We start from the raw sequence: 26,406 nt of genomic DNA on the forward strand, positions 1-26,406 counted from the left end.
TAAAGACGGCAGTTCGAATCCGGCCTTCACACCTTACCTCCAGAGGTCTGCGTCACTTTTTCCTTAGTATATGATATACATATATTTTCCATTTATGATATGTTATTGTTATAGATAGACGGAATCTAGGTCTAGGCAAACTAGGGGTGTAATCTCTTGTTGAGGCGACGCCCTCTAGGCCCCCAAGGCGCCAGGGTTTCTACCCCAAACGCCGCAAATAACTGCTAGGTCTAGGGTTGCCAGATGGTCGGGATTTAGCGGGATTCTCCCGATTTTTAGCATGTGTTCCCGATTCCCGATGAAGGGAAAGCTGTCCCGAAAAACAGCTCCACTACGTTATAAAACAATAATTTCAAGTACCGAACTGTCGTCGAGCCAGCGAGCGACCCGCGTCGAGCATAGTGCCAATAATGTAAAATACCGTTGTCTTTAATACAATTATTTTGATATGAATGTTTTTTTTTTCCCCGACTTAAGTCTCAAAATCCCGAAAACGTGATATTTTTTCCCGATAATAGCGCCTTTCGATCTGGCAACCCTAGCTAGGTCCCAAGAGCAACATATTTGCGACGCTTGAGGCTTTCAGGCATGATGTAAAATAAACGTAAACTCACCATATTTTTTGTAAGCAACGTGCATCTACCATCTATAGGTCTCCCATCCTCGCAAATGCACCTCGGTCCCATCTCACCCAGCACGCACACATTCTCACAAACGACACCCGCACACGCGTTCTTCAGCGGTCTCTGCACACTCGGGTGCCAGATGACGAATGCCTGCGTTTCCGGCATTTTTAGTATGAAGGGGAAACAGATCTTCTCTCCGTAGATGATGCAGCGGTATATATTTTCGTTGGTCAGAACGTAGAGAAAGTCTTCGAAGACGTATATGCTTTCTAGCGGGTGGTTGTCCCAGCCAAGGGTGCCTTTAGCCCTGCAACAGTTTTAGTGGTTGTAAAATATATCGATGTTCCTATTTTAGTGCGGAGTTTTGATATTATTGACTAGGTATTTGGTTCGATTGTGGGAGAACAACTACGTTTTCATCTATCTCATGAGCGTTTCAATCAAACCGGCCTCATATGTTGATACTTTTGAGCAACACTGGCTTCCGACACGTCGGAAGGGAGGGACCCACGAGATACCTTACCGTACAAATCGTTCTGCCATTTTTTGCGGGGGGAATCGTGCACAAGGTCGCACTTCTTACTCACTACATACAAAATCCAATCCGTAATGGCGACACATAGAAAATGACACACGTCAAAGACAAATCTTGCACACCTCGATCTCTTTTTGTGTACGGATGAGTCACAACAAGCACCGCGCCAGTTGTGTGCATGCCCAGTTGGGCATGTACTTCGGCAGAGGGGAAATAGTGCGAATGGCGACTCCCTTCTCGGCGTTGCTCGAAGGCAGATAGTTGATACACATGTTGATGCCATCAAAACTGACACCCCACCCCACTCAAAAATCTCCACAACCGCGAGATGCAATCTCAGTGATTATTTCCTTAACGAGTGTGGGATGCATCGTGATGTGGTGGCAGTAGACAGGAAACTCACGCCACTCTCTATGGAAAACGAAAAGGCACAAACCTGTGGTACCTACTAAACACCTCGGACCGCAAGGCGGTACGGAAGAGCAAGGAGCTACATGGGCGGTTATATTAAGGCCCTCAAGGGACCCGATCCGAGAAACTATGTATACAATAGTGATATAATCAAACTTTCCAATCTCGTATACTCGACTGAAAAGCTCTCTATTATATCACTATTGTATAAAATACTATTTAATATCTTACTTGTAAGACCGTCCCGGATCAACAGTCCACAGCGTCGTCGCCGTGGCCATATACAGCACAGGGCCATCGATCGCCAGCCCGACGCTAGTGCCATTGAATTGGGTGCTCAGCTCATTCAGCCCACCGAGGTCTACGCTCGTCACCTCACTGCTGTTCTTGTAATTTACGTTATAGTAAAGCCTGCGGTTTTCTGGAGATACCACTAAAGAGGAGACCTGTGGAGTATTTTCAATCAGGGGCATGTTAATTTGTTCCTTTGGCATATGGATATAGACTCCGCCCACGCCAGACTCACTCCGCGATTTCGTCGCTTTGTAACAGGTAGCTACAATGCAAGTACATCCGTTCCACACCAAATTTGGTGGTTATAGACGTTATAGTCATAAACCGCGCGTGGCGCTGTCGCCACCTAGCGGCCATATCTGTCGATCGTAACACACGCGTTTTGTTAGAGAGTAAATCTTCTGTGCTTGTGAATTCGACCGTAAATTTGGCATGGAAACTAGGGTGATTCTCGAATCTCTATGAATGCTAGAATTATCTCATAGTTTTTTTCAGGCTGTGTTGTAAAACAGTTGTCCAGTTCAATTATTTATAACTAACCTAATTTAAGTGACTGAACCAAGCGTAGAAAAACGTCATACTTCCCATTCTTATATCAGTTATATCGTATCGTAACATTTTCTGGTACCTAAACTAGTGATACCACACGTGAGGATTTCGAAGACCGGGCAAAGTGGAGAAGACTGAGCAGGAAATCGGACCCTGGCGCTGGGCCGGCAAGACGCTAGGTTGAAGAAGAAAGAAACCTATCACTAGAATAATTAATTAATATTTTCACCACACCAGCTCGGAAAGGCTTACTTTGCACTTCAAAAACTAATAGCAAAGTTGTATTTTATTCACATGTGAGGCAAAGTAATCAAATGCAAATTTTAAGTTGTTCTCTTATGTTTGCTGGTAGAATTAAGTTTTAATTGATGATTTTGTATATGCATTTGGAATTGATTTGGTTTGATTTTGTTTGATATTCCACATTTAATATTTGCTTTAGGTTGGTGTGGTGAAAAAATTTGTGATTCACTCGGGGGCAAATTTTGTTTAACCCTCGTCTTTGAAACCCTCGCAACGCTCAAGATTCCATTTTTCGAACCACTCGCTACGCTCGTGGTTCACTTTTTGGAATCTTTCGCTTGCTCGGGTATCAATATTAGCACGAGCGGTTAAACAACAACTTTGCCCCCTTGTAAAACAAATAACTATTTAACCTTAGGTATATAATTGAATATTGAAACGAATCCTTACCGTACCATCCTTGGGCAGACTTTTAATCCTGGCGCATCGTTTTTTCTCAAAATTACACACCCTGATATTGGGTTCAGTGGAGTTATCCACGAAGTAGATATTTCCTGTTACCCAGTCGACGGTCATCTGGAGAATAGAGGTATTTTAATAGGGATGTTTCCTGTACTTAAAATAAATTATTTCATACCATGCACGAAAAAGCACTAAATGATAAACTTAGATAGCAGTAATTTTTAAAAACTACCTATTTCTATTTATTAAATCGGATACAACTAAAAAAATGTTGACGAGTTAACAGTGACGTCACTATATCAGTTTTTATATAATTACTATATGTATTAGCAAAAGGTTTTGACAGGTCTAAAAAAGAAGCATATTTGACTATAGTCCGTTTTTTTTAGCATTAGAAAGAACTTCGCAGAAGTTCGCTTGTGGTTCTAAATCTGGCACTTTCAGCGGTAACAATTTGAAGGAAATTATATGTATTGACCAAGCTACATTAGATAATTCAATAATTATTAACAATTAACGAGCCTGATAAAAACTGCACGCTTGCTTCTGCGGAGTTCTTTCTAATGCTAAAAAAAACGAACTATAGGAGGAGTACACGGTTATTAATCCTAATAATTGTATAAAGAGCTACTAATAATGCAATCAATAATATCTGTCCACAGACTTTATTGTCATTGAAATTGAGCTTTTCATCGCGTTAGCGTGTAAATATTTATGATCTAATACGACTCTAATCTGACATACATACTTTCGAAGTATGACATCTTAAACCTACGAATCTACGATGTAAGTTGTATTTGTATAAATACTGATTTCGAGTAAGTATTACCTATAATTTCTGTGATATATGCATTAAATTGGCTGAATATTCTTACCTAAGGTTTGCCAAATAAATTTATGGGTCGCATCCATGACTAATGACTACTATAAGAAGAAAATCAACTACCCTCTTGTTACGAAATTTTGGCAATGTATTATGACCCCGTTTGTAAGTGCTCCTACTTTAGACTGCTTGAACCCCGTAGGGATCTCGTAGATAGTTGCTAGGGCCCCGAAGGACGCCCGCAGTTTGTTGCTAGGGCCACGAAGGGCACCCGCAGTTTGTTGCTAGGGCCACGAAGGGCACCCGCAGTTTATTGCTAGGGCCTCGAAGGGTACCCCGCAACTGGTTGCTAGGACCCCGAAGGGCGCCCGCACGTTGTGGCTAGGGCCCCGAAGGGCACCCGCACTTTGTGGCTAGGGCCCCGAAGGGCACCCGCAGTTTGTGGCTAGGGCCCCGAAGGGCACCCGCAGTTTGTGGCTAGGGCCCCGGAGGGCACCCGCAGTTTGTTGCTAGGGCCTCGAAGGGCGCCCGCAGTTTGCTGCTAGATCCCCCAAGATATGGGTGCCTAGATATAGGTACTTCTCGATTCCCTGCCAGATAGTTGTCCTCACTAAACTATAGCTAGCGACTTGCATAGGCGGTCCTCTTTCTCTATTTTGTTTCTTCAATGGCGGTCCTCAGTTATGTTAAGCTACAGATTCCCTGCCAAGGTCTAGGTACTTCTGGATTCCCTGCCAAAATGGTTGTCCTCACTAAACTATAGCTGGCGACTTCCACAGGCGGTCCTCTTTCTTCGTTTGATTACTTCCACAGCGGTCATTGGTTACTAATATAGCCTCCAATTCCCTGCCTAGGTATGGGTACTTCTGGATTCCCTGCCAAAATGGTTGTCCTCACTAAACTATAACTAGCGACTTCCATAGGCGGTCCTCTTTCTTTGTTTAAGTTACTTCAAAGGCGGTCCTCAGTTGCGTATAGCTACCGATTCCCTGCCTAGTAATAGGTATACTTCTCGATTCCCTGCCAAAATGGTTGCCCTTACTAAACCATAGCTAGCGACTTCCATAGGCGGTCCTCTTCCTTCGTTAGATTACTTCCACAGCGATCATTGGTTACTAATATAGTCTCCAATTCCCTGCCTAGGTTTAGGTACTTCCGGATTCCCTGCCAAAAAGTTGCCCTCACTAAACTATAGCTAGCGACTTCCTCAGGCGGTCCTCATTCTTTGTTTTGTTACTTCAAAGGCGGTCCTCAGTTACGTATAGCTACCGATTCCCTGCCTAGTAATAGGTATACTTCTCGATTCCCTGCCAAATAGTTGTCCACACTAAACTATAGGTAGTGACTTCCATAGGCGGTCCTCTCCCTTCGTTTAGTTACTTCAAAGACGGTCTTCGATAACTGTTATAGTTACCAATTCCCTGCCAAAGTATAGGTACTTTTCGATTCCCTGCCTAAATGATTGCCCTCACCAAACTATAGCTAGTGACTTACATAGGCGGTCCTCTTTCTTTGTTTTGTTACTTCAAAGGCGGTATTTACGTATAGCGTACGTTTTGTTACTTCAAAGGCGGTATTTGGCTACTTTTATAGTAACCAATTCCCTACCAAAGAGTGCTTCTCGATTCCCAGCCAAAGAGTTTCGTCTACTATAACTAACGAATCCCTGAAAGGCGGTCCTCATTCTCAACTTGGTATCTTCAAAACCTCAATGGCGGTCCTCATTACTTTAAAAGCTACCGATTCCCTGCCAAGTTCTTTTCGAGTCTCTGCTAAAGACGGTCCCCGATCGCTGCTGCTTTCGATTCCCTGTCAGAGGCAGTCCTCGTTCTTATATTGGTAGCTTCAGAACCTCAATGGCGGTCCTCGATCACTGTAACAGCTACCATTCCCTGCCAAAGAGTGCTTCTGGATTCTCTGCTAAAGACGGTCCCCGATCGCTGCTGCTTTCGATTCCCTGTCAGAGGCAGTCTTCGTTCTTCCATTGGTAGCTTCAGAACCTCAGAGGCGGTCCTCGGTTACTATACAGCTACCGATTCCCTGCCAAGAAATGCTTTTCGATTCTGTTCTAAAGACGGTCCCCGATCGCTGCTGCTTTCGATTCCCTGTCAGAAGCAGTCCTCGATCTGTCATTGGTAGCTTCAAAACCTCAATCGCGGTACTCGGTTACTTTAAAAGCTACCGATTCCCTGCCAAAGAGTGCTTCTAAATTATCTGCTAAAGACGGTCCCCGATCGCTGCTGCTTTCGATTCCCTGTCAGAGGCAGTCCTCGTTCTTATATTGGTAGCTTCAGAACCTCAGAGGCGGTCCTCGGTTACTATACAGCTACCGATTCCCTGCCAAGAAGTGCTTTTCGATTCTCTGCTAAAGACGGTCCTCGGTCGCTGCTGCTTTCGATTCCCTGTCAGAGGCAGTCTTCGTTCTTCCATTGGTAGCTTCAGAACCTCAGAGGCGGTCCTCGGTTACCGTAACAGCTACCATTCCCTGCCAAAGAGTGCTTCTAGATTCTCTGCTAAAGACGGTCCTCGATCGCTTCGATTCCCTGTCTAAAGCAATATTCGTTCTTCGATTTCCTGCCAAAGGTTTTCAGCCATTTTGACAGAATTGACTAGACATTTTGACTTGCCAAAGGCGGTCTTCGATCTTCGATAGATTCCTCCAGATTCCCAGTCATAAGCGGTCCTCAGTCACATAATGGCTGATTCCCTGCTAAAAGGCGGTCCTCTGTTTTAAACTTTTGGGTCCCTGAAGCCCTATACTCTATTTGTAAGTATTAAACTACTTAATCGCATACCTTGGTAGGTTTCCCAATATTTGTAATATAGTTTAGACTCGTGTTATTTAGCGAATATAATGGCGTTACTTCTATCAAATTCCCCGTGTCCGGTGACGTCACGTAAAACTTTTGTTTCCTGAAATAAATTGCAGTTGTTTTGAACACGTTAAATAAAACAATACAATATAATAAGACTCTTTTAGTTTATAATGCAATATTAGCGAAGCCAAAACCGACAAGAGCGCAAAAATAGTGATCTTTGGGTAGACGGGTGACTAGTTATTTAAATTTTTAAATTATTTACAAGTGCAGTATAAATTATAACACGCATTAATGTTAAGGCTAATATTTTTTATTCACTTCATTATGTATCGATCTATCGCCTACGGGGTCTTAACTGGACAATGGAAAAGAGCTTTAACTTACAAGTAATCTATGTCGACGTCAGCAATAATGCCAAGGCTCGAATCATTCAACTCCATGTAGAAATCGTTGACCTCCGATATAGACCTGACCTGATGACCAGTCGCTAAAAGGACCGACTTAATCGCATGTATGTTGGCTTTACAAGAACGACGGTCTGACCTGAAACATGACATAAGAAACATTCTGTCACTAAAATAAAGTACATATAACTTAAAACTAAAACTACCCTCTGTATCATTAGGTATTTAAATAAAAGTAAACAAAATGTACCCTCACATGGCTTAAGCCAGTTCGTTTAGTGACAGATCCGTGGTTTTGTATTTGGTTGGTTAACCAATAAATGTAATAACTACCCGAAAATGTACAAATTGTTTACTTTCTTCTAAATACCTAATAAAGATATTTTTTAAGTACTAGCTGTGTGGCATCACTGGCACCCAACAATGACTTGCGAAGTATTTGTACTTGTAAGTAACGTAAGTATAATTTTGTATGGGAAGCATAACACGTTTTTCTACCGAATTGACTGGCACTTTGCGAAAATATATACGCATTTAACTCGTTAATTGACATCTCGTTAATTTTTATTTCAAGGAGTATAATGAAACTTTAACGAGGATCGCTGAAGCTTGAAGGCTGGAATCTGAAAGTAGCAAAGGCACGTTTTCATAACAATCGGCAAAATAAGTAGGTACTTACCTACTTTGAAGACTTGGATGATAATATTGATAATGATGATAATAATACTTATGATGATGACAACGTTAAGGGCTTATAAGATATAACAATAATACCGAATATAGAACCTTTTTTTCTGCCAGTTTAATATAGTTCTGATACAGTCAACTTCTAGTAGATAGTGACAGCTAAATATACAGGGTGGAAAGATAAGTCGGGCCCTGGAGGGAAACTACCTTAAATCCTTAAGCTGGCTTATTTTGCTTAAAGGAGACATTCCTTTATTTTTAAAAGAAACAAAACTGCATTCAAAGATTTTCTAAAACTCGCTTGCCTCGCTCGGGACTCGAACCGACTAAAAATTCCAAAAAATAAAAACTCGCAATTTTATTGTACTAGTCGATACAGTTCATGTTAATGATAACATTTCTCCAAGAAACATTAGGTCTTACACTCGTCTGTCATACATCCATAAAATCTAATATTTAGTACTTAAGATTTTTTTAGACAAGCCTAATTGAAGAAAAAAGAAAAATACTTTGAATGCAGTTTTGTTTCTTTTTAAAAATAAAGGAATGTCTTCTTTTAGTAAAATGAGCCAGCTTAAGGATTTAAGGTAGTTTCCCTCCAGGGCCTGACTTATCTTTCCACCCTGTATTGTAGCACACCTTCGTTACCATGATCCATAGGTAGACAGGACAGGGCCTCCTGGATGCAGCCCAATAGTTCGACCAGATCCGCTTTTGACTCCACAGTTTACAATGCCCTCCACACCGCCAGAGGTAGAAACAGATGTGAAAAGATCATTCGAGAGAAAGTGCAGAAGGGAAGTCATCAACCTCAGTGGGTCAAACACAAAACTGCGTTCACGTCTTTCCTGTAACTTTATAGACCTTGACTTTTAGGTATCATCATCATCATTCTAGCCTTCAGTCGCCCACTGCTGAGGCCTAGGCCTCTCTTCGTGTACGCCACTTGTCCCGGTCCTGGGCTAGTCTCATCCAAAAGTGCTCTGTGATTTTCCGAATGTCATCCACCCAACGAACCAACGGACGTCAGACGCTTCGTTCATCCGAAAGCGGCCACCAATCCGTCAACATTTTGCTCCACCTGCCATCACTCTGCCTAGCAACTTTTAGATATGTCTACAGAACGTGAACACAGTTTTGTGTTTGACCCAGGCCGTGTAGTCAAGATGCTAATCGCTAACGCTCCGTAGCGATCGAAACGCAACTGTCACTGTCGCGCTAATATCGAAGAGTGATAGAGAGACATAATGCTGTTCGTTGTCGAAGCGATAGCGATTGTAACCTTGGCTGGGCCGGCTGGTACCTCAACGTATATCCGTGCCGGCACTCGCACAGAAACGAGCCGGGCAGGTTCCGGCAGCGCTGCGAGCACAGGTCTCGCGCGCACTCGTCCACGTCCGCGCAGCTGCGGCGGTCGGCCCGGAGCTGGAAGCCAGGCTTGCAGGTGCACTGCGGGCCGAGCGGCGTCGCCTGGCAACCGTCGCTGCAGGTGCTGTTCTCGCACGCTGTGACTGCGGAATGAATAAGTACTTATATTGTCTAAAAAGTATGAGAAAATGAAAAGTTGCTCCCCCACATCACGGTCATGGATTTTAATCATAATATAATGCGCTTGTTTTTATTTCACGTGCCTATAAATCCCGGTCTTTTGATAGGCTTGCGTGGGGATATAGATCCAACACGTAGATGCCCCTTGGAGAGCTTTATGTCATGTAAAACGCCTGCTGGAACCCGTTCACAGGCGCAACAATAAACACCCACGAACCGGTCGAAGCAATTTATTTAAAAAAAAACGTTCCAATTCGTCGATCATATGCTGGATAGTTTTACAGGTTTTAGGGAGCGTAAGTAGTTGAACTTACAGCACACAACCTAGGGTATAAGTGGTATAACAGAGATTTCTCGCCTCTCGACCTGTCTAGGGCAGGCCGCTGCAGGCTATGGCGGTGGAAATACGCGTGATGTCCTGAGCCCGGATGGATCCATTGGAAACAGAATAGTTCAACTCACAGCACTGTCCGTTTTCATCCGATCCATTGAAACAGTACGGCGTCTGGTCGCACACCTCCCTCCACCCATATAACCATTCCAGTCGCAGAATCATCAAAGTGGTAACTAAATGTCAGATGTGTCGTAACAGAGTCCACACAATGTGTCTAGAATTGTTTCGAAACAAAGTGTCGTCGCCGTGTGTACACTTTTCCGTAACAAGGTGTCGACACATTTGTGTGCACTTTGCGTGCGGTTTGCGACTAAATCTGACAGCAAATTTGTGACAGCAAATGTCAATATAAAATACCTCTTGAAAACCAAGGTTTGTCAAACTACTATTAGTGTCTCGTGTGCTTGTAATTCTAGTAAGTCATCATGGGCGATGCGAATGATAAAAACCGGGCAAGTGCGAGTCGGACTCGCGCACGAAGGGTTCCGTACCATAATGCAAAAAAAAAACAAAAAAAAGCAAAAAATAAGCGGTCACCCATCCAAGTACTGACCACTCCCGACGTTGCTTAACTTTGGTCAAAAATCACGTTTGTTGTATGGGAGCCCCATTTAAATCTTTATTTTATTCTGTTTTTAGTATTTGTTGTTATAGCGGCAACAGAAATACATCATCTGTGAAAATTTCAACGGTCTAGCTATCACGGTTCGTGAGATACAGCCTGGTGACAGACGGACGGACGGACGGACGGACGGACGGACGGACAGCGAAGTCTTAGTAATAGGGTCCCGTTTTACCCTTTGGCTACGGAACCCTAAAAATCGACCAAAACCATATAAACACCCAACACCCGTCAACCTTTTACAGAAAAGTTTTTAAAGAAATGCAATACGCTACTAGGTCAGGCAACGAATGCTCAATAAAGTTGTAGAGGGAAATGCTCGGAACACAATTTTTGACTCCTTAACTTGGTTTGGACAAGTTAGTAGGTGAACATATCAAAAGTCCTCGGCCGTAGCCCTTGAGCGGGGGGGAGAGAGGGGGCTTTGAAGGTCCCATTTTCCGGTTTTTCGATTATATCTCGGAAACTATGCATCTTAGCGACATGGCCACTTATACAAAATGAAAGTTAATTTAATTTGTTACAAGTTTCTTCAGTCAATTTTTTCGATATGTTGAATAGTTTTTGAGATATCCGCTCTTGAAAGTTTATTTAGGGCTCTCAGTGTTATCTTGATATATTACATCAGTGAAGGTGCTAGGCCGTGTATGGTATCGTTTTCGTATAAATCTGGGTTGCTGAATCCATTTAAGGTATCACATTGACACCATTCCACAAAATTAAAAAAATCTTTTTAGGGTTCCGTACCTCAAAAGCAAAAACGGAATTCTTATGGGATCACTCGTGCGTCTGAATACACAAAATAGTTCTTTACCTATAGATGGCAGGAAAACCTATTAGAAATGTGCAGTCAAGCGCGAGTCGGACTTAATGTACGGAACCCTTAATACGCGAGTCCGACTCGCACTTGGCCGGTTTTTTTTAAACTCCTCTTGACGCTTACCGCTGAACCGATTTGGTTGAAATTTGGTATAGAAATAGTTTGCGTCCCGGAACAGGACATAGGATAGATCTTATAACCAAAATCATCTTTTGAAGGTGTGAAAAGTGGCGTGGAAATTTGTACGGGAAATCAATAACCGCTGAACCGATTTACATTAAATTTGGGATGGTCTACATCTTTGATTTAGTTAAAAATGATAAAAAAAACATGACTTCCAACCTAAACTTAAACAGTATTAACTTCAAGAAGTCAATTCTGAATTCCCCTCTACACCTCATTTCACACCTTTAAAGGATGATTTTTGAGATAACTTATTATGTCCTGTCTCGGGACTCAAAATATATGTATACTAAATTTAAATTAAAACTGTTCAACAGTTTAAGCGTGAAGAGGAGTTTAAAAGAAAGTAAGTTTATATGTTTTTACTTTGGAATGGTGTCAATGTGATACCATAACTAAATTTGGTACTGCGCATTTATACGAAAACGATACCAAACATGGCCTCGTAGCTTTACTGTTGTAGAAGTCAAAATAAAATTGAGAGCCCTAAATTCTTATTACTTGACCAAACTTGTGTAGAAGGAAAAGGAAAAATAAAAGTCTTCGGCAGGAATATAAGACACAAATATATTTTTTTTTTTTGCGTTACTATTTCAATCATCAAATATTTAAACATACCTTGATTATGTTATTCTAGTGAGATCCTCATAGATAAACAAAAACATTTACTTAAAAAATTACAAGGTCGAAATGTCACGGAACTTGTGAGAGTAATATGTGAAAAATAAAAACTTTTATGACAAAAAAATCTGGACACAATTTAAGAAGCATCCAATTGCGTCGAGGAATCATCTGTATTTTTGCTTGTTTCATTACCTCCTCGCTTCTTTTTTTGTCCTTTGTATTCTGTAGCAATTTGTTAGATCTGAAAATAAAGATAACTTGCGTCGTCACGGATGTCGATTTATAGGTTTTAGGGAGTGCAGAATTCGAAAACGATGATCATTTTATAATCCAAGATGGCGGCTACGTATTTTGTCATAAAAGTCGTCATAAATATCGTTTTATAGGTTTTAGGAAGTGCCGATTTCGAAAATGATGACCAGTTTGGAATCCAAGATGTGTGCCGTGCACTTTCTCATAAAAGTCGTCATGGATATCGTTTTATAGGTTTTAGGGAGTGCAGAGTTCGAAAATGATGACCATTTTGGATTCCAAGATGTCTGCCGTGCACTTTGTCATATAAGCCGTGAGTAAATGATGACCATGACCAACAAAACGACAGCCATGACGACTTTTATGACATACTGCATGGCTGCCATTTTGGATTCCAAAATGGTCATCATTTTCAAAATCAGGGCCCCCTAAAACCTATAAAACGACACCCATGAAAACTTTTATGACATAGTGCATGGCCGCCATTTTAGATTCCAAAATGGTCATCATTTTCGAAATCAGGGCCGTAAAACCTATAAAACGACACCCATGACAACTTTTATGACATAGTGCGTGGCCGCCATTTTGGATTCCAAAATGGCCATCATTTTCGAAATCTGCGTCCCCTAAAACCTATAAAACGACATCCATGACGACTTTTATGACATAGTGCATGACCGCCATCTTGGAATCCAAAATGGTCATCGTTTTCGACATCTGCGCCCCCTAAAACCTATAAAACGACACCCATGACGACTTTTATGACATAGTGCATGGCCACCATTTTGGAATCCAAAATGGTCATCATTTTCTAAATCTGCGCCCCCCAAAACCTATAAAACGACACCCATGACGACTTTTATGGCATAGTGCATGGCCGCCATTTTGGATTCCAATATGGTCATCATTTTCAAAATTGGGGCCCCCCCTAAAACCTATAAAACGACATCCATGACAACTTTTATGACATAGTGCATGGCCGCCATTTTGGATTCCAAAATGGTCATCATTTTCGAAATCTGCGCCCCCCAAAACCTATAAAACGACACCCATGACGACTTTTATGACATAGTGCATGGCCGCCATTCTGGATTACAAAATGGTCATCATTTTCTAAATCGGGGCCCCCTAAAACCCATAAAACGACATCCATGACGACTTTTATGACATAGTGCATGGCCGCCATTTTGGAATCGATAATGGTTATCATTTTCGAAATCTGCGCCCCCAAAACCTATAAAACGACACCCATGACGACTTTTATGACATAGTGCATGGCCGCCATTCTGGATTCCAAAATGGTCATCATTTTCGAAAGCGGGGCCCCCTAAAACCTATAAAACGACAACCATGACGACTTTTATGACATAGTGCATGGCCGCCATCTTGGAATCTAAATTGGTCATCGTTTTCGAAATCTGCGCCCCCTAAAACCTATAAAACGACACCCATGACGACTTTTATGACATAGTGCATGGCCACCATTTCGAAATCCAAAATGGTCATCATTTTCTAAATCTGTGCCCCCCAAAACCTATAAAACGACACCCATGACCACTTTTATGACATAGTGCATGGCCACCATTTTGGATTTCAAAATGGTCATCATTTTCGAAATCTGCGCCCCCCAAAACCTATAAAACGACACCCATGACGACTTTTATGACATAGTGCATGGCCGCCATTCTGGATTACAAAATGGTCATCATTTTCTAAATCGGGGCCCCCTAAAACCCATAAAACGACATCCATGACGACTTTTATGACATAGTGCATGGCCGCCATTTTGGAATCGATAATGGTTATCATTTTCGAAATCTGCGCCCCCAAAACCTATAAAACGACACCCATGACGACTTTTATGACATAGTGCATGGCCGCCATTCTGGATTCCAAAATGGTCATCATTTTCGAAAGCGGGGCCCCCTAAAACCTATAAAACGACAACCATGACGACTTTTATGACATAGTGCATGGCCGCCATCTTGGAATCTAAATTGGTCATCGTTTTCGAAATCTGCGCCCCCTAAAACCTATAAAACGACACCCATGACGACTTTTATGACATAGTGCATGGCCACCATTTCGAAATCCAAAATGGTCATCATTTTCTAAATCTGTGCCCCCCAAAACCTATAAAACGACACCCATGACCACTTTTATGACATAGTGCATGGCCACCATTTTGGATTTCAAAATGGTCATCATTTTCGAAATCGGGGCCCCCTAAAACCTATAAAACGACATCCATGACGACTTTTATGACATAGTGCATGGCCGCCATCTTGGAATCCAAAATGGTCATCATTTTTGAAATCTGCGCCTCCTAAAACCTATAAAACGACACCCATGACGACTTTTATGGCATAGTGCATGGCCGCCATTTTGGATTCCAAAATGGTCATCATTTTCAAAATTGGGGCCCCCTAAAACGTATAAAACGACATCCATGACGACTTTTATGACACAGTGCATGGCCGCCATTTTGGATTCTAAAATGGTCATCATTTTCGAAATCGGCACTCCCTAAAACCTATAAATCGACACCCATTTCGACTTTTATGGCTACCATCTGCATGCAAGACATTTCTATTATTTTTACGTACAAAAATGGCCCCCTGTCAACTTCCAACCGAGATTTAATCGATAATTTATTCGATTAATGTTCAGATTAATTCAATTTCAATCTATGTTAGGTCGACTAAACTAATCGTGATTAAAATTTGAGGATTAACTTTTTTTATTCCATTAATTAGTCGAATAAACAGTTAATCTATTAAGTCCCATCTCTGACCACGGCATTTTTACACTTTGAGAATATCTGAAAACAAATGAAAACAAGGAGCCATTTTGCAAATCCAGTAACTTTGTTATTACTTTTGACAGCGCGTGTCATGTGTCTACACAGAGTCGACACAAAGTCGAAACATTTGCGACTACTTTGTGACTGCAATATTTCTCAGCCTTAAACCATATTTATACATCATAATTAACAAGTTTCGTAGTATGTAAAGCGTTATTTCTGTTATTTAAGTATAGTATACGCATCGAAGTACTAAAAATGCATCAAATAATATATTTATGAACACAGGCACTGAGAAGTAAACAATTTAATTTCCGGCTAAACTAAAACAATTTGGTGGCGCGTTGATTATATTACACTTAGTTTATCAAATCACTCGAGCAGTTTAATTCCCCATAATAATTTAAGTCCTATTGTAATATAAATGCAAACAATATATAATTACGTCTTGTAATCCGTTTTAGAGATGGCGTATTAATGTCACTTATTTTTATTTAACAATTTTTCCATCTGACAGTTTCCATTTGACAGGAACAAAATGAACGAATGAACGAATGATTTTGGCATAAAGTAGTCGCAAACTAGTAACAATGTGTGCACACGGCGACCACACTTTATGTCACTTTGTGTCATGTGTCGACCCTTCCCCATTTCTGGTAACTGTGTCGACACGGCGACGACTCTGCGACTGGAATTGTGACCGAAACAGACGGTGTCGACACAAGATGTGTCTACACCGCGTCGTAACGGCGACTGGAAATGGTTGTATGGGCACTCAATGCACTGCCCTGTGGTGGCGCGCCGCTGGAGGGTATTGTGGTGGAAATACGCGTAATGTCCTGAGTCCGGATGGATCCATTGGAAACAGAATAGTTCAACTCACAGCACTGCCCGTTTTCATCCGATCCATCGAAACAGTCCGGCGTCTGGTCGCACACCTCCCTCCACTCAATGCACTGCCCGGTGCGACAGAGGAATCCGTGGTGGCACTCCGCTGGAGGGTATTGTGGTGGAAACACGCGCGATGTCCTGTTCACTGGTGGTCAACGGAAAAATTAATAAGGGCAACTTGCACCATTCACTAACCCGGGGTTAACCGGTTAAACCTGGAGTTACCATGGTTACCAGTACAATTTGACACTGGGTTAACGATTTAACCGGTTAACCCCGGGATAACGAGATTGTGCAAGTGGCGCTAAGGGAATTTGATAAGACTGCTTACAGAAAGACGCGGTCTACAAATAAGTTATGAAATTTATGATTCTTTAAATGTCTAGTTATAATATGTATTTACTAGAGATTCCAGATCTTTTTCAAATTGACGTCCAGTTTGACAATTTTCGATTGAGTCATAAGGAATACCAGGAATAATAGCATCCTAAGGTCATACAAATGAAAAACCCAGAATTTGCCACTGAAGTTTGAACCTATTAGTACAGGGAATAGAGCTGATTTATATTTGATTGAAAATTTAGCGAAAAAAAAGAATAACAACTCTGTTCCAATTGAATATGGTTTTCATCGAACTGAAGAAATACTATAGGTAGGACCGTGAGTCTTAGGAGGATAGCAACGACAGACTTGCGAGTGTTGTGGTTGGTACCTAATTAGGATTATGGCATAGTCTAATAAAACATGGTCTTCTCTTCCCAGAGTGACACAAGCCTTTACGTCACAATAACATGGCCGCTATATACCTATATAGCGCTATCGCATATTATCATAGCGCTGTCGGATGATGACGTAGGCTTGTGTCAGTTAGGTGACCTAGAAAAGACGGGAAGAGAGTACCAGGCGGAGTATATTATTATACCATGGATTATGGTAAAAATGTAGATTAACACCTACCTAGTTCGCAAGCTTCAGGCGTCTCGTCTGAGCCATCTTTGCAATCCTTGTTGTGGTTGCATACAGAACGCATCGACAGGCACCTCTGTACAAATAACAGACATCTTCATCATTTTTGATCATTTTCATCTTTCAAACATCAGGCATCATACGTGATTTAGCTGTTTTCCCATTTTGTTTTATTGTAAAACCGTAAAATATAGTTGCTTAATATAATATAATCATAATAGAATTAGTATTTATCTTGCCACAGAGGAGCCAAAATATTGTGTAATGTGGAGTCTTGCAAGTTCGCGCTTCGCGTCTCCTTTGACGCGGGCCGAAATACCGACAAAAAACGGAGAACAAGGCGCGAAGGCGTGAACAATCTGCGAAATCGACGCCACACTCGCGTTCGCGGCTTCGCCCGCGATTCACGCGCATAGTCTGGAGGGGGCTTCAGACAAGGCAACAGAAAAATTAAAAATATCCATGAATGAATAAAAAGAAGTGAGGGTTTCAGAGATAGGTACCTACAAATTAACTGTGTTAAATTAAAGTATTTGCGAAAAATGATTGAAACTGAAGAGGAATCGTAAGGGCGGCACAGACGGACTGCAACCCGGTTGCAATTTGTATGGAAAATGTGCAGTCTGCGTGCAGTTCCCATATAAATTCATAAATTGCCTCCGCGCTGCATTCCGTCTGTACCGGCATTTATTTTATTTTTTTGACAGAGTGGGATTAGTGGGAATGCGTTTATGCACGGTGTGGGGGAGAATTTGGCCCTACCCACTAAACCCACTCCGGCGTTTCACCCTCTTTGCCGTTCGTGAGGGCGCACTGTGATCGATGACATTCCACCACGGCGCCCTCCGGCAGCGTCTATACAGGGTTTTAGTGCGAGGAAGATGTCCAACGTGACGTAAACGGTTCTTAGATTCATCATCATCATCATATCAGCCAGAGGACGTCCACTGCTGGACATAGGCCTCCCCCAAAAAGTGCCACAATGAACGGTCTTGCGCCACTCGCATCCAGTCCAGTCTCTCTGCGTGATCGCATGAGGCCACGATCGCAGCAGAACCAAAGTAACCGATGTAGCCCTCCGAATCGCTAAACATAAGTGGCAGTTGGCGGGGCACATTGCCCGTAGAACCGATGGCTATTAGGGCGGAAAGGTTCTCGAGTGGCGACCACGTACCGGAAGGCGCAGCAGTAGACCCCCCACAAGGTGGACTGACGACCTGGTAAAGGATTCTTAGATTAGGTACCGTTTACTGGTCGCCATACCGGTTCCTGTCTGCACTCGAACTGGCCGTACGCAGAGCACGAGTTGCAGCCGTGCTCGTCCGTGCCCCCCGGACAGTCATCCTTGTTGTTGCACCTGGAATTTATAATCTTGGTCAAAGTGTTATAACACTATGTTTTCCGTGACAGACAGCAGAGAGATTCTAAACCTAAGGAAGGCAAGCCTCCGGCACTGGTGAGCTTGGTCACTTAACTAAAAGTTTACTCTGTATCCTTAGGTATTTAAATAAAAGTAATCAAAATCTACCCTCAAATGGCTCCTTAAGCCAGTTGAGGGTAGATGGAAAAATTACACGATCAAATAACGTAGGTTAAAGTCAGATAGTTCAGTAACAGATCCATGCAGTTTTGTATTTGGTTGGTTAACCAATAAATGTTATAACTACCCGAAAATTTACAAATTATTGTTTACTTTTATTTAGTTACCTCCAGCCAGGCAATGTTGAGGAAGTTGACGATTCTGCCTACCATTCTACCTCCACCAATATCTAATTGAAAAAGACGCCACAACATCCAGCGACCCTATAAAAGTTCAAACCAAGCGGTCTGCGGCAGACAGATAGTCTTGTTCAGTTCGCAGGGAAGCTCTCCTTCTCCACATGATGGCTGGGTCACCTGGGTAACAGTTTTTTGACAAGTTGTCACTATGGCATTGATGCATCGAGGCGGTTTGTTTACAGGTGGCCTACCGGGAAACACGAAAATCGAAATTTCTTTATCTGCCTCTCGATCGATCGAATAGACAAGAGTGATAGAGAGGCAGAAACCGAACTTCTGACTATCGTGTTTCACGGTAGGCCATGTGATCGGCCTAGTGCCGCCCTCTACGCAGAGTTTAGCGTAATATTCCCTATTGGAGCAGAGATATAAGATGCAACAATTTTCTTTACATCGGTAACTTACATCTATGTCAAGGAATGGCTCCTGGCAGCGTTCCTCGTCGGACCCATCGAGACAGTCGGGCTGGCTGTCGCAGCGGCGGTGGATCTCTACGCACTGCCCACTTCTGCACTGGTAAGAACCGACGTTGCATGTTTGATTCGCTACAAAACAGTATCGCATTCTTTTATTTGTTATACTAGTACAGCTTGGCAAAAAAGAGTAGAAATTAAAAACCGGGCAAGTGCGAGTCGGACTCGCGCACGAAGGGTTCCGTACCATAAAGCAAAAAAAATGGAAAAAAAATGCAAAAAGAAAACGGTCACCCATCCAAGTACTGACCTGACCACGCCCGAGGTTGCTTAATGCTTAACTTTGGTCAAAAATCACGTTTGCTGTATGGGAGCCCCACTTAAATCTTTATTTTATTGTGTTTTTAGTATTTGTTGTTATAGCGGCAACAGAAATACATCATCTGTGAAAATTTCAACTGTCTAGCTATCACGGTTCGTGAGATACAGCCTGGTGACAGACAGACGGACGGACGGACGGACAGCGAAGTCTTAATAGTAATAGGGTCCCGTTTTACCCTTTGGGTACGGAACCCTAAAAAGTGCCAACACTGTAGTGTCGTCCTGTTTTCTAATATTAATTGGTTTGAAAAGGACGACATCGACATACAGTGTTTTAATTTCTACTCTTTGTTGCCAAGCTGTATGTATTCTCGCACAGCGAGCTTGTCGGTAGAAAAAAAGCGACAAAAAAATTGGCGCGAAGAGTTGACTTCCTCGTAGAAAATATGAATTGCACGCCTTTTTCTACAGTCTAGTCTCCAAACATTTATTCAATTTTACATATTATGTATGTATGTATAAAACTTAACAAACTAAAACCCGTTCTGAGCCATGCCGGGTCCAAAGGTCCCCATCACACTAGCAGCGTTACCCCGCTGTATGGCGATGGAGACCTGTTGGACAAGCCATGACTCAGAACGGGGGTCATTCCCCTTTTCTCTGAGGCGCTTTCCAAGTTCCCTGAAAAGCTCTCGTGCCTCCCGTCCCCAGGGCCCAGCTGTCTCGACAGCGACGGGCACGAAGTCGTACGTGGCTAACAGGGCAGAGTATTTCTGTCGCTTATTTTTGGCGGCAGTCTCTAGTTGGGTGTGTTTCAGTAAAGTGTCACAATTTGTTAAAATTGTGCGATTATGGGCTCAAAAATTGTGTGATGCTGTGCCCCAGTTACAATTGAACTCGCGAACGAAAAGTATTCGCCGTATTAGTAGAGAACGCTTTTTCCACATTATCTTTAACGCGCCTTCATCCCCCGAAGAATGAGAGATGAGGGGGAAACGTGGAACGGGTGTGGTATTTTCTCAACGTTCAATGTGGGAGTAATGGGAACTATCATGGGACTAAATTTCAATGCCATTTGATAATGACAAGCGTCAATTAGGACCCGGGTATGTCCTTAAACTACGTCCAAGACCACCGGTGGACGGGCAGCAGCGTCCCTCAAATTCGGTGTACTCGACTGCGATCGCCAACCCGCCTGCCAAGCGTGGCGATTATGGCATTCACCCCCCATCATGATGAGCACAATAAAACCACGGCCCCGAGGTTCCGGCGACCCCCGGTGCTCTGGCTATGGTAGCGGTCAGGGCATTAGCGGGGTCAGGGGTGCTAAGAATCTCCGGCAAAGATCCGGCTACCCGCCCCGACGACGACTGGCCCTGGTAACACACAACATACGCACTATGAGGACTGACGAAAAGATCTGCGAGCTGGAAGAGGAACTGAGCAGGTTACACTGGGACATTGTAGGGTTATGCGAAGTCCGTAGAGAGGGGGAGGACACGACAACCCTGAAGTCTGGTAACTTGCTCTACCACCGGGAGGGCGACCAACAGTCCCAAGGTGGTGTCGGGTTTCTCGTTCACAAGTCCCTCGTAAACAACATAATAACCATCGACAGTGTGTCGAGCAGGGTGGTATACCTAATACTCAGAATATCCAAAAGATATTCGCTGAAGGTCATTCAGGTATACGCACCGACCTCGTCACACTCCGATGATGAAGTAGAAGCTATGTATGAGGACGTAAGTAGGGCCATACATACTTCTAAAACCTACTTTACTGTTGTTATGGGGGACTTCAACGCAAAGTTGGGCAAGAGAAGCGGGGATGAGTTGAGAGTGGGGCAATTTGGGTATGGGCAACGGAACCCTAGGGGTCAGAGGCTGGCCGACTTTCTGGAGAGAGAGGAACTCTTCATGATGAACTCTTTCTTCCAGAAGCCGCCTCACAGGAAAAGGCTATAGTACCATAGACCACATCCATACGCTGCGGCAAGTTATACAGAAGACCGAAGAGTATAACTTGCCATTATGCTTAGCGTTTGTGGACTATGAGAAAGCCTTCGATTCGGTGGAAACATGGGCGGTGCTTGAGTCTCTTCAGAGATGCCATATTGACTAACGGTACATCGAAGTGTTGAAGTGTTTGTATAGTAACGCCACCATGTCGGTCCGAGCAGAGCAGAGCACGAGGGCGATTCCATTGCGAAGAGGCGTAAGGCAGGGAGACGTTATCTCTCCGAAACTGTTTACTGCCGTAATGGAAGACGCCTTCAAGCTACTGGAATGGGAAGGACTTGGCATCAACATCAACGGCGAATACATCACTCACCTTCGGTTTGCCGACGATATCGTAGTCATGGCAAAGTCGATGGAGGAACTCAGCATGATGCTCGATGACCTCAACCGAGTTTCACAACGGGTGGGCTTGAAAATGAACATGGACAAGACGAAACTTATGTCAAATGCCAATGTTGTGCCCATCCCAGTCTCTGTTGGGAACTCGGTACTCGAAGTTGTTGACTCGTACATCTACCTAGGACAAGTAGTCCAATTAGGTAGGTCCAACTTCGAGAAAGAGGTCAACCGCCGAATCCAACTCGGTTGGGCAGCGTTCGGGAAAAAACGTAATGTCTTTTCGTCCGACATACCTCAGTGCCTCAAGACGAAAGTCTTTAATCAATGTGTGTTACCAGTGATGACTTACGGCTCCGAAACGTGGTCTTTCACTATCGGCCTCATCTCAAAACTCAAAGTCGCTCAACGAGCTATGGAGAGGGCTATGCTCGGAGTTTCTCTACGTGATCGAATCAGAAATGAGGAGATCCGTAGACGAACTAAAGTCACCGACATAGCCCACCGGATTAGCAAGCTGAAGTGGCAATGGGCAGGCCACATTGCACGCAGAGAAGATGGCCGATGGGGTCGAAAAGTGCTCGAGTGGAGACCACGGACTAGCAAGCGCAGCGTAGGACGTCCACCCACAAGATGGACAGACGATCTTGTTAAGGTCGCCGGAAGACGCTGGATGCGGGTCGCTTCCAACCGGCACGTATGGAGGTCCAAGGGGGAGGCCTATGTTCAGCAGTGGACGTCTTATGGCTGAGATGATGATGATGATGATGAAGCGTCAATTAAATAACTAAAATGAATCTGAAGATAACAGAACAGATGTGGATGTGACCAAAGACTAAACAAACTGTTTGCCTTATTTCTTTCTAAATCAAGATCCAATTGAATCTCCTTCTAAATCAGAATATATATATATAGAATGGAATTAACAATTACACTACGTAATGTCACAATGGAGATATAAAGAATATTTAACGTTCAACTTACTGCAACCAGCTTCATCTGAGCCGTCGGTGCAATCTGCGTCGCCGTCGCATCGCCAGCCGCCCAAGATGCAGTTACCCGTGGCACACCTACACGATTCGATATAATAAATTACAGAAAAAAAATCGTCGCCTCGATTTCTGCTCGACCGATTCTAGTAGTCAGTTTGCTCTTTTTGCAGTGACCTAGTTAGAATACTCTCACATAAACTAAAGTGTCATTCAATGGAACTTGCTAACAATGTAAACAAAAGTCACTAGTAAATTCATCATTCAGAAACAATTTCATTATGGCGGTTTGTTTAAACATAGTTAGCAAGTTGACATTTTATGTAGCCATGAAGCCATCCAGGAAATCTTGACGTTCTCACAGATCAAATGAGAATATAGGGAGATAGGGAGATGCATGCTGTCGCCTGCCCTAATGACGGCGTATAGTCGCCATCATATATATCGGAGCGGCTAAGGCGCTCACAAATATCTGAACACGCCTCTATTGTCAAGGCGTTAGAGTGCGTGTTCAGATATTGTGAACACCTTGGCCGCTGCGATATATCTGATGGCGACTGTACATTCTGTTTGGTCCAAAGACCTAACCGTCCGTCCAAAGACCGTACTTTGTCCAGCACTTGATATTTCGTTAAAATGACATTCATAGTGACAGTAACTAGTCGATAGTTGCTGGGGACAGCCCAGAGTCAGGATCTCCGTCTCCGGTATGTCATGTTTGAATGGAACTCCAAGGCTAGGGCGGTCAGCTTTGTTTCTTCTTCCTCGCGTTATTCCAGCATTTTGCCACGGCTCATGGGAGCCTAAAGCGACTGGCAAATATCAAATGATATTTCGTACATAAGTTCCGAAAAACTCATTGGTACGAGCCGGGGTTTGAACCCACGACCTCCGGCTTGAAAGTCGCACGCTCTTACCGCTAGGCCACCACCGCTCTAGGGCGGTCAGGTCTGTATTGCCTTCATTGGTCGTTCAGAGAGTAAATACCTAAATGGGCTAAAAGACCAAAAAGGTTAATAGTAATTTAGGCACTCACATGAATTCCGTATCAAGACAGCGCAGCGTGTGACAGAGCGCCCCCTCATCCGAGCCATCCGGGCAATCCTGATGCTTGTCACAGACCTGTTCGCGCTCCAGGCAGAGTTTACTGTCCCGGCATTGGAACTGGTCGAACTCGCAGTAGAATGGCGCTGTGAAAGAAACTTGATTTACTATGGCATCATGGTTACAGTCAGACAATTCAATTATTTAATTATTTGATAAGGTGTTCATCTAATTTTGTGTGTTGAATAAAAGTGTGATCGAAATCGAAGAAGACTCTTGATTCGTTATTGTATAAATCGTTTGTCTTCTGTCATTTTGACTTATGTATTGGTGAGAAAGGGATAAACCATAAATCAACTAGATACCTAGTTTGTATCTTAAGGTATTTAAAAAAGAGTAAACAAAATCTACCCTCAAATGGCTTCTTTCTTCTAATACATTTTGCATCATATTATTTGGCAGAGGATTATTTTTGCCGACTTTCGTTTGGTATAATTTTATGTACCATAATCATATATTATAATCATGTGGTGTGGTGGTGTGTCGTGGCCTGTGGTGGCCGTCCGGTGGGACGGCCCAGGTATCGCTGGGGAGACAGTGTGGCGGCGGATCTGCTTCAGCTTCGCGCCAGTAACTGGCAGGAAGTTGCGCAGGATCGGAACAGGTGGCACGCTCTCGTTTCGGAGGCCAAGATTCTCTTTGGATCACTGAGCCAAAATAGTTCTTAGTTATAATCATGTATTCATTGATCGACTTACGCGTAAATAATTCCGTGGATTCTTGTGGACAAACTTCATTGGATTGAATGCATCCTCCGTTGCATTCAATCTGGTTGGGCAGGCATTTCTTCGGGCCAGGAGTACTCGCTGAAAAATATTTGAAGCATCACTGCCGTATTCGAACTTCGAGATATTCACAAGAGACGAAACGTACTAGATCCATTCTAGATACGTTATAGTTTAGATATCAACTAGTTCTCTTTTGCAGCGCAATTCGGGCTACCAATGTCATATTGTGAATTGGATCTCTAAGTCAAATCCTGTGGAAATCGTTCACGAGTATCTCCAGAATAGGGATGTTTCCAGTACTTAAATTAAAATAAATTATTTCAAACCGTGCACGAAATAAAGCACCAGATAATTATTAGAAAAACATAGATAGCAGCTATTTTCAGTGCCGGATTTAGACATTTGCCGCCCGTAGGCTATGCCGATTTTGCCGCCCCTATCCGCCTCGCTTATAGGTTTTTTAAAATACTTTCCTGTCAGAGGCGTTTAATTTTATAGTACAACACACCATAGCCATATTAAAATGCATATAAGGTAATGTCACAAATGTCACATTCTAGATACATATTTATATGGGCCGTTACCGCTGGGTTTTGGCCATTGAGAATCAAGGTGAGGCGTTGGCAGTCAGGCTGGATATAGCTAAGGAGTTCGGTCGGGCCTGGCATTGAGTCCGCTCGAAATCGCTAGCTTTTTATCCGGTAGACGCATATGAGCCGTATAGTAGACGGAAGCTGCTCCGATAGCGTGGACATTACCGCTGGCGTTCTACTAGGTTCTGTGCTATCATTCAATGATATGGTCAGATGGGTCACAATAAAATGTAGTTAGGTAAACGAAAACGCGAGCGTAGCGAGCGCGAAATTTTTTCGAGAAAATAGTACGTAGGTAAATTTTTAGGGTTCCGTACTTCAAAAGGAAGAACACGGAACCCATAATACCACGAAGATAAAAGAATCGACGACCATCCCAAATTTACAATGTAGTCAGATGGGTCACAATTAATGTAGGTGCTTAAATGAAAATGCGAGCGTAGCGAGCGCGAAATTTTTTCGAGAAAATGGTAGGTGGGTAGGTACATTTTTAGGGTTCCGTACTTCAAAAAGGTCTTGACATGACAGAGGGCGGCAAAATCGACAAATTATGCTTGTTATTTAAATTTTACAAATAAATTCTGGTCTACCCTATCTGAACAGCACATAAAATATTTTTTTGACCCAAATTTGCCGCCCCCTAAAATCTGCCGCCCTAGGCTTCAGCCTACTCAGCCTAGTGGTAAATCCGGCACTGGCTATTTTTAACCACAAATTGTATTTAATAAATCGGATTGAAATATAAAAAGTAGGTGAGTTTACCGTGACGTCACTACATTTGTTTTCATATAAATTCCATATTAGCAAATGGTTTTGACAGTTCTAAAAAAGAAGCTGATTTGACTAGTAGGAATCTAGCCTATCGCGCAAATGTCACATTTGACAGGTTAGATCTTAAACATATCGTTATCGTATCTTGGTGATGTCTAAAAGATTATAATAGATGACTATTTCAAAATCCGAATCGGGCCTTCAGCCTTTGCAACTAGCACTTCAGCATAAAAATTACAATATCAAGGCAGTAAGGTGGACCTCTGGTGGTGGTCTGGTGGTGGATCTCTGTTCTGCAAGTGGCGCTAAGAGTTATTAATTTTTAGGGTTCCGTACCCAAAGGGTAAAACGGGACCCTATTACTAAGACTTCGCTGTCCGTCCGTCCGTCCGTCCGTC

The 26,406-nt window shown here is 43.0% G+C and overlaps 1 protein-coding gene across 1 annotated transcript in view; it reads right to left on the bottom strand.

The window, feature by feature from the left end:
* The window catches only part of LOC134673994 (low-density lipoprotein receptor-related protein 1-like), a 68,165-nt gene that overhangs the window by 13,330 nt on the left and 28,429 nt on the right, over positions 1 to 26,406 (bottom strand). The window contains exons 21-34 of the mRNA XM_063532048.1: positions 24,615 to 24,722; positions 23,849 to 24,002; positions 22,808 to 22,893; positions 19,141 to 19,280; positions 18,776 to 18,852; positions 18,220 to 18,313; positions 16,948 to 17,032; positions 15,983 to 16,135; positions 9,157 to 9,364; positions 7,147 to 7,305; positions 6,739 to 6,856; positions 3,109 to 3,234; positions 1,804 to 2,018; positions 615 to 933 (exon numbers count right to left, since the gene is read on the bottom strand). Coding sequence (XP_063388118.1) covers positions 615 to 933; positions 1,804 to 2,018; positions 3,109 to 3,234; positions 6,739 to 6,856; positions 7,147 to 7,305; positions 9,157 to 9,364; positions 15,983 to 16,135; positions 16,948 to 17,032; positions 18,220 to 18,313; positions 18,776 to 18,852; positions 19,141 to 19,280; positions 22,808 to 22,893; positions 23,849 to 24,002; positions 24,615 to 24,722 — 2,042 coding nt within the window. The remainder of the gene's footprint in view (positions 1 to 614; positions 934 to 1,803; positions 2,019 to 3,108; positions 3,235 to 6,738; positions 6,857 to 7,146; positions 7,306 to 9,156; positions 9,365 to 15,982; positions 16,136 to 16,947; positions 17,033 to 18,219; positions 18,314 to 18,775; positions 18,853 to 19,140; positions 19,281 to 22,807; positions 22,894 to 23,848; positions 24,003 to 24,614; positions 24,723 to 26,406) is intronic.

Source organism: Cydia fagiglandana, chromosome 19 (assembly GCF_963556715.1).
Source record: "Cydia fagiglandana chromosome 19, ilCydFagi1.1, whole genome shotgun sequence".
Taxonomy (NCBI): Eukaryota; Metazoa; Arthropoda; class Insecta; order Lepidoptera; family Tortricidae; genus Cydia; species Cydia fagiglandana.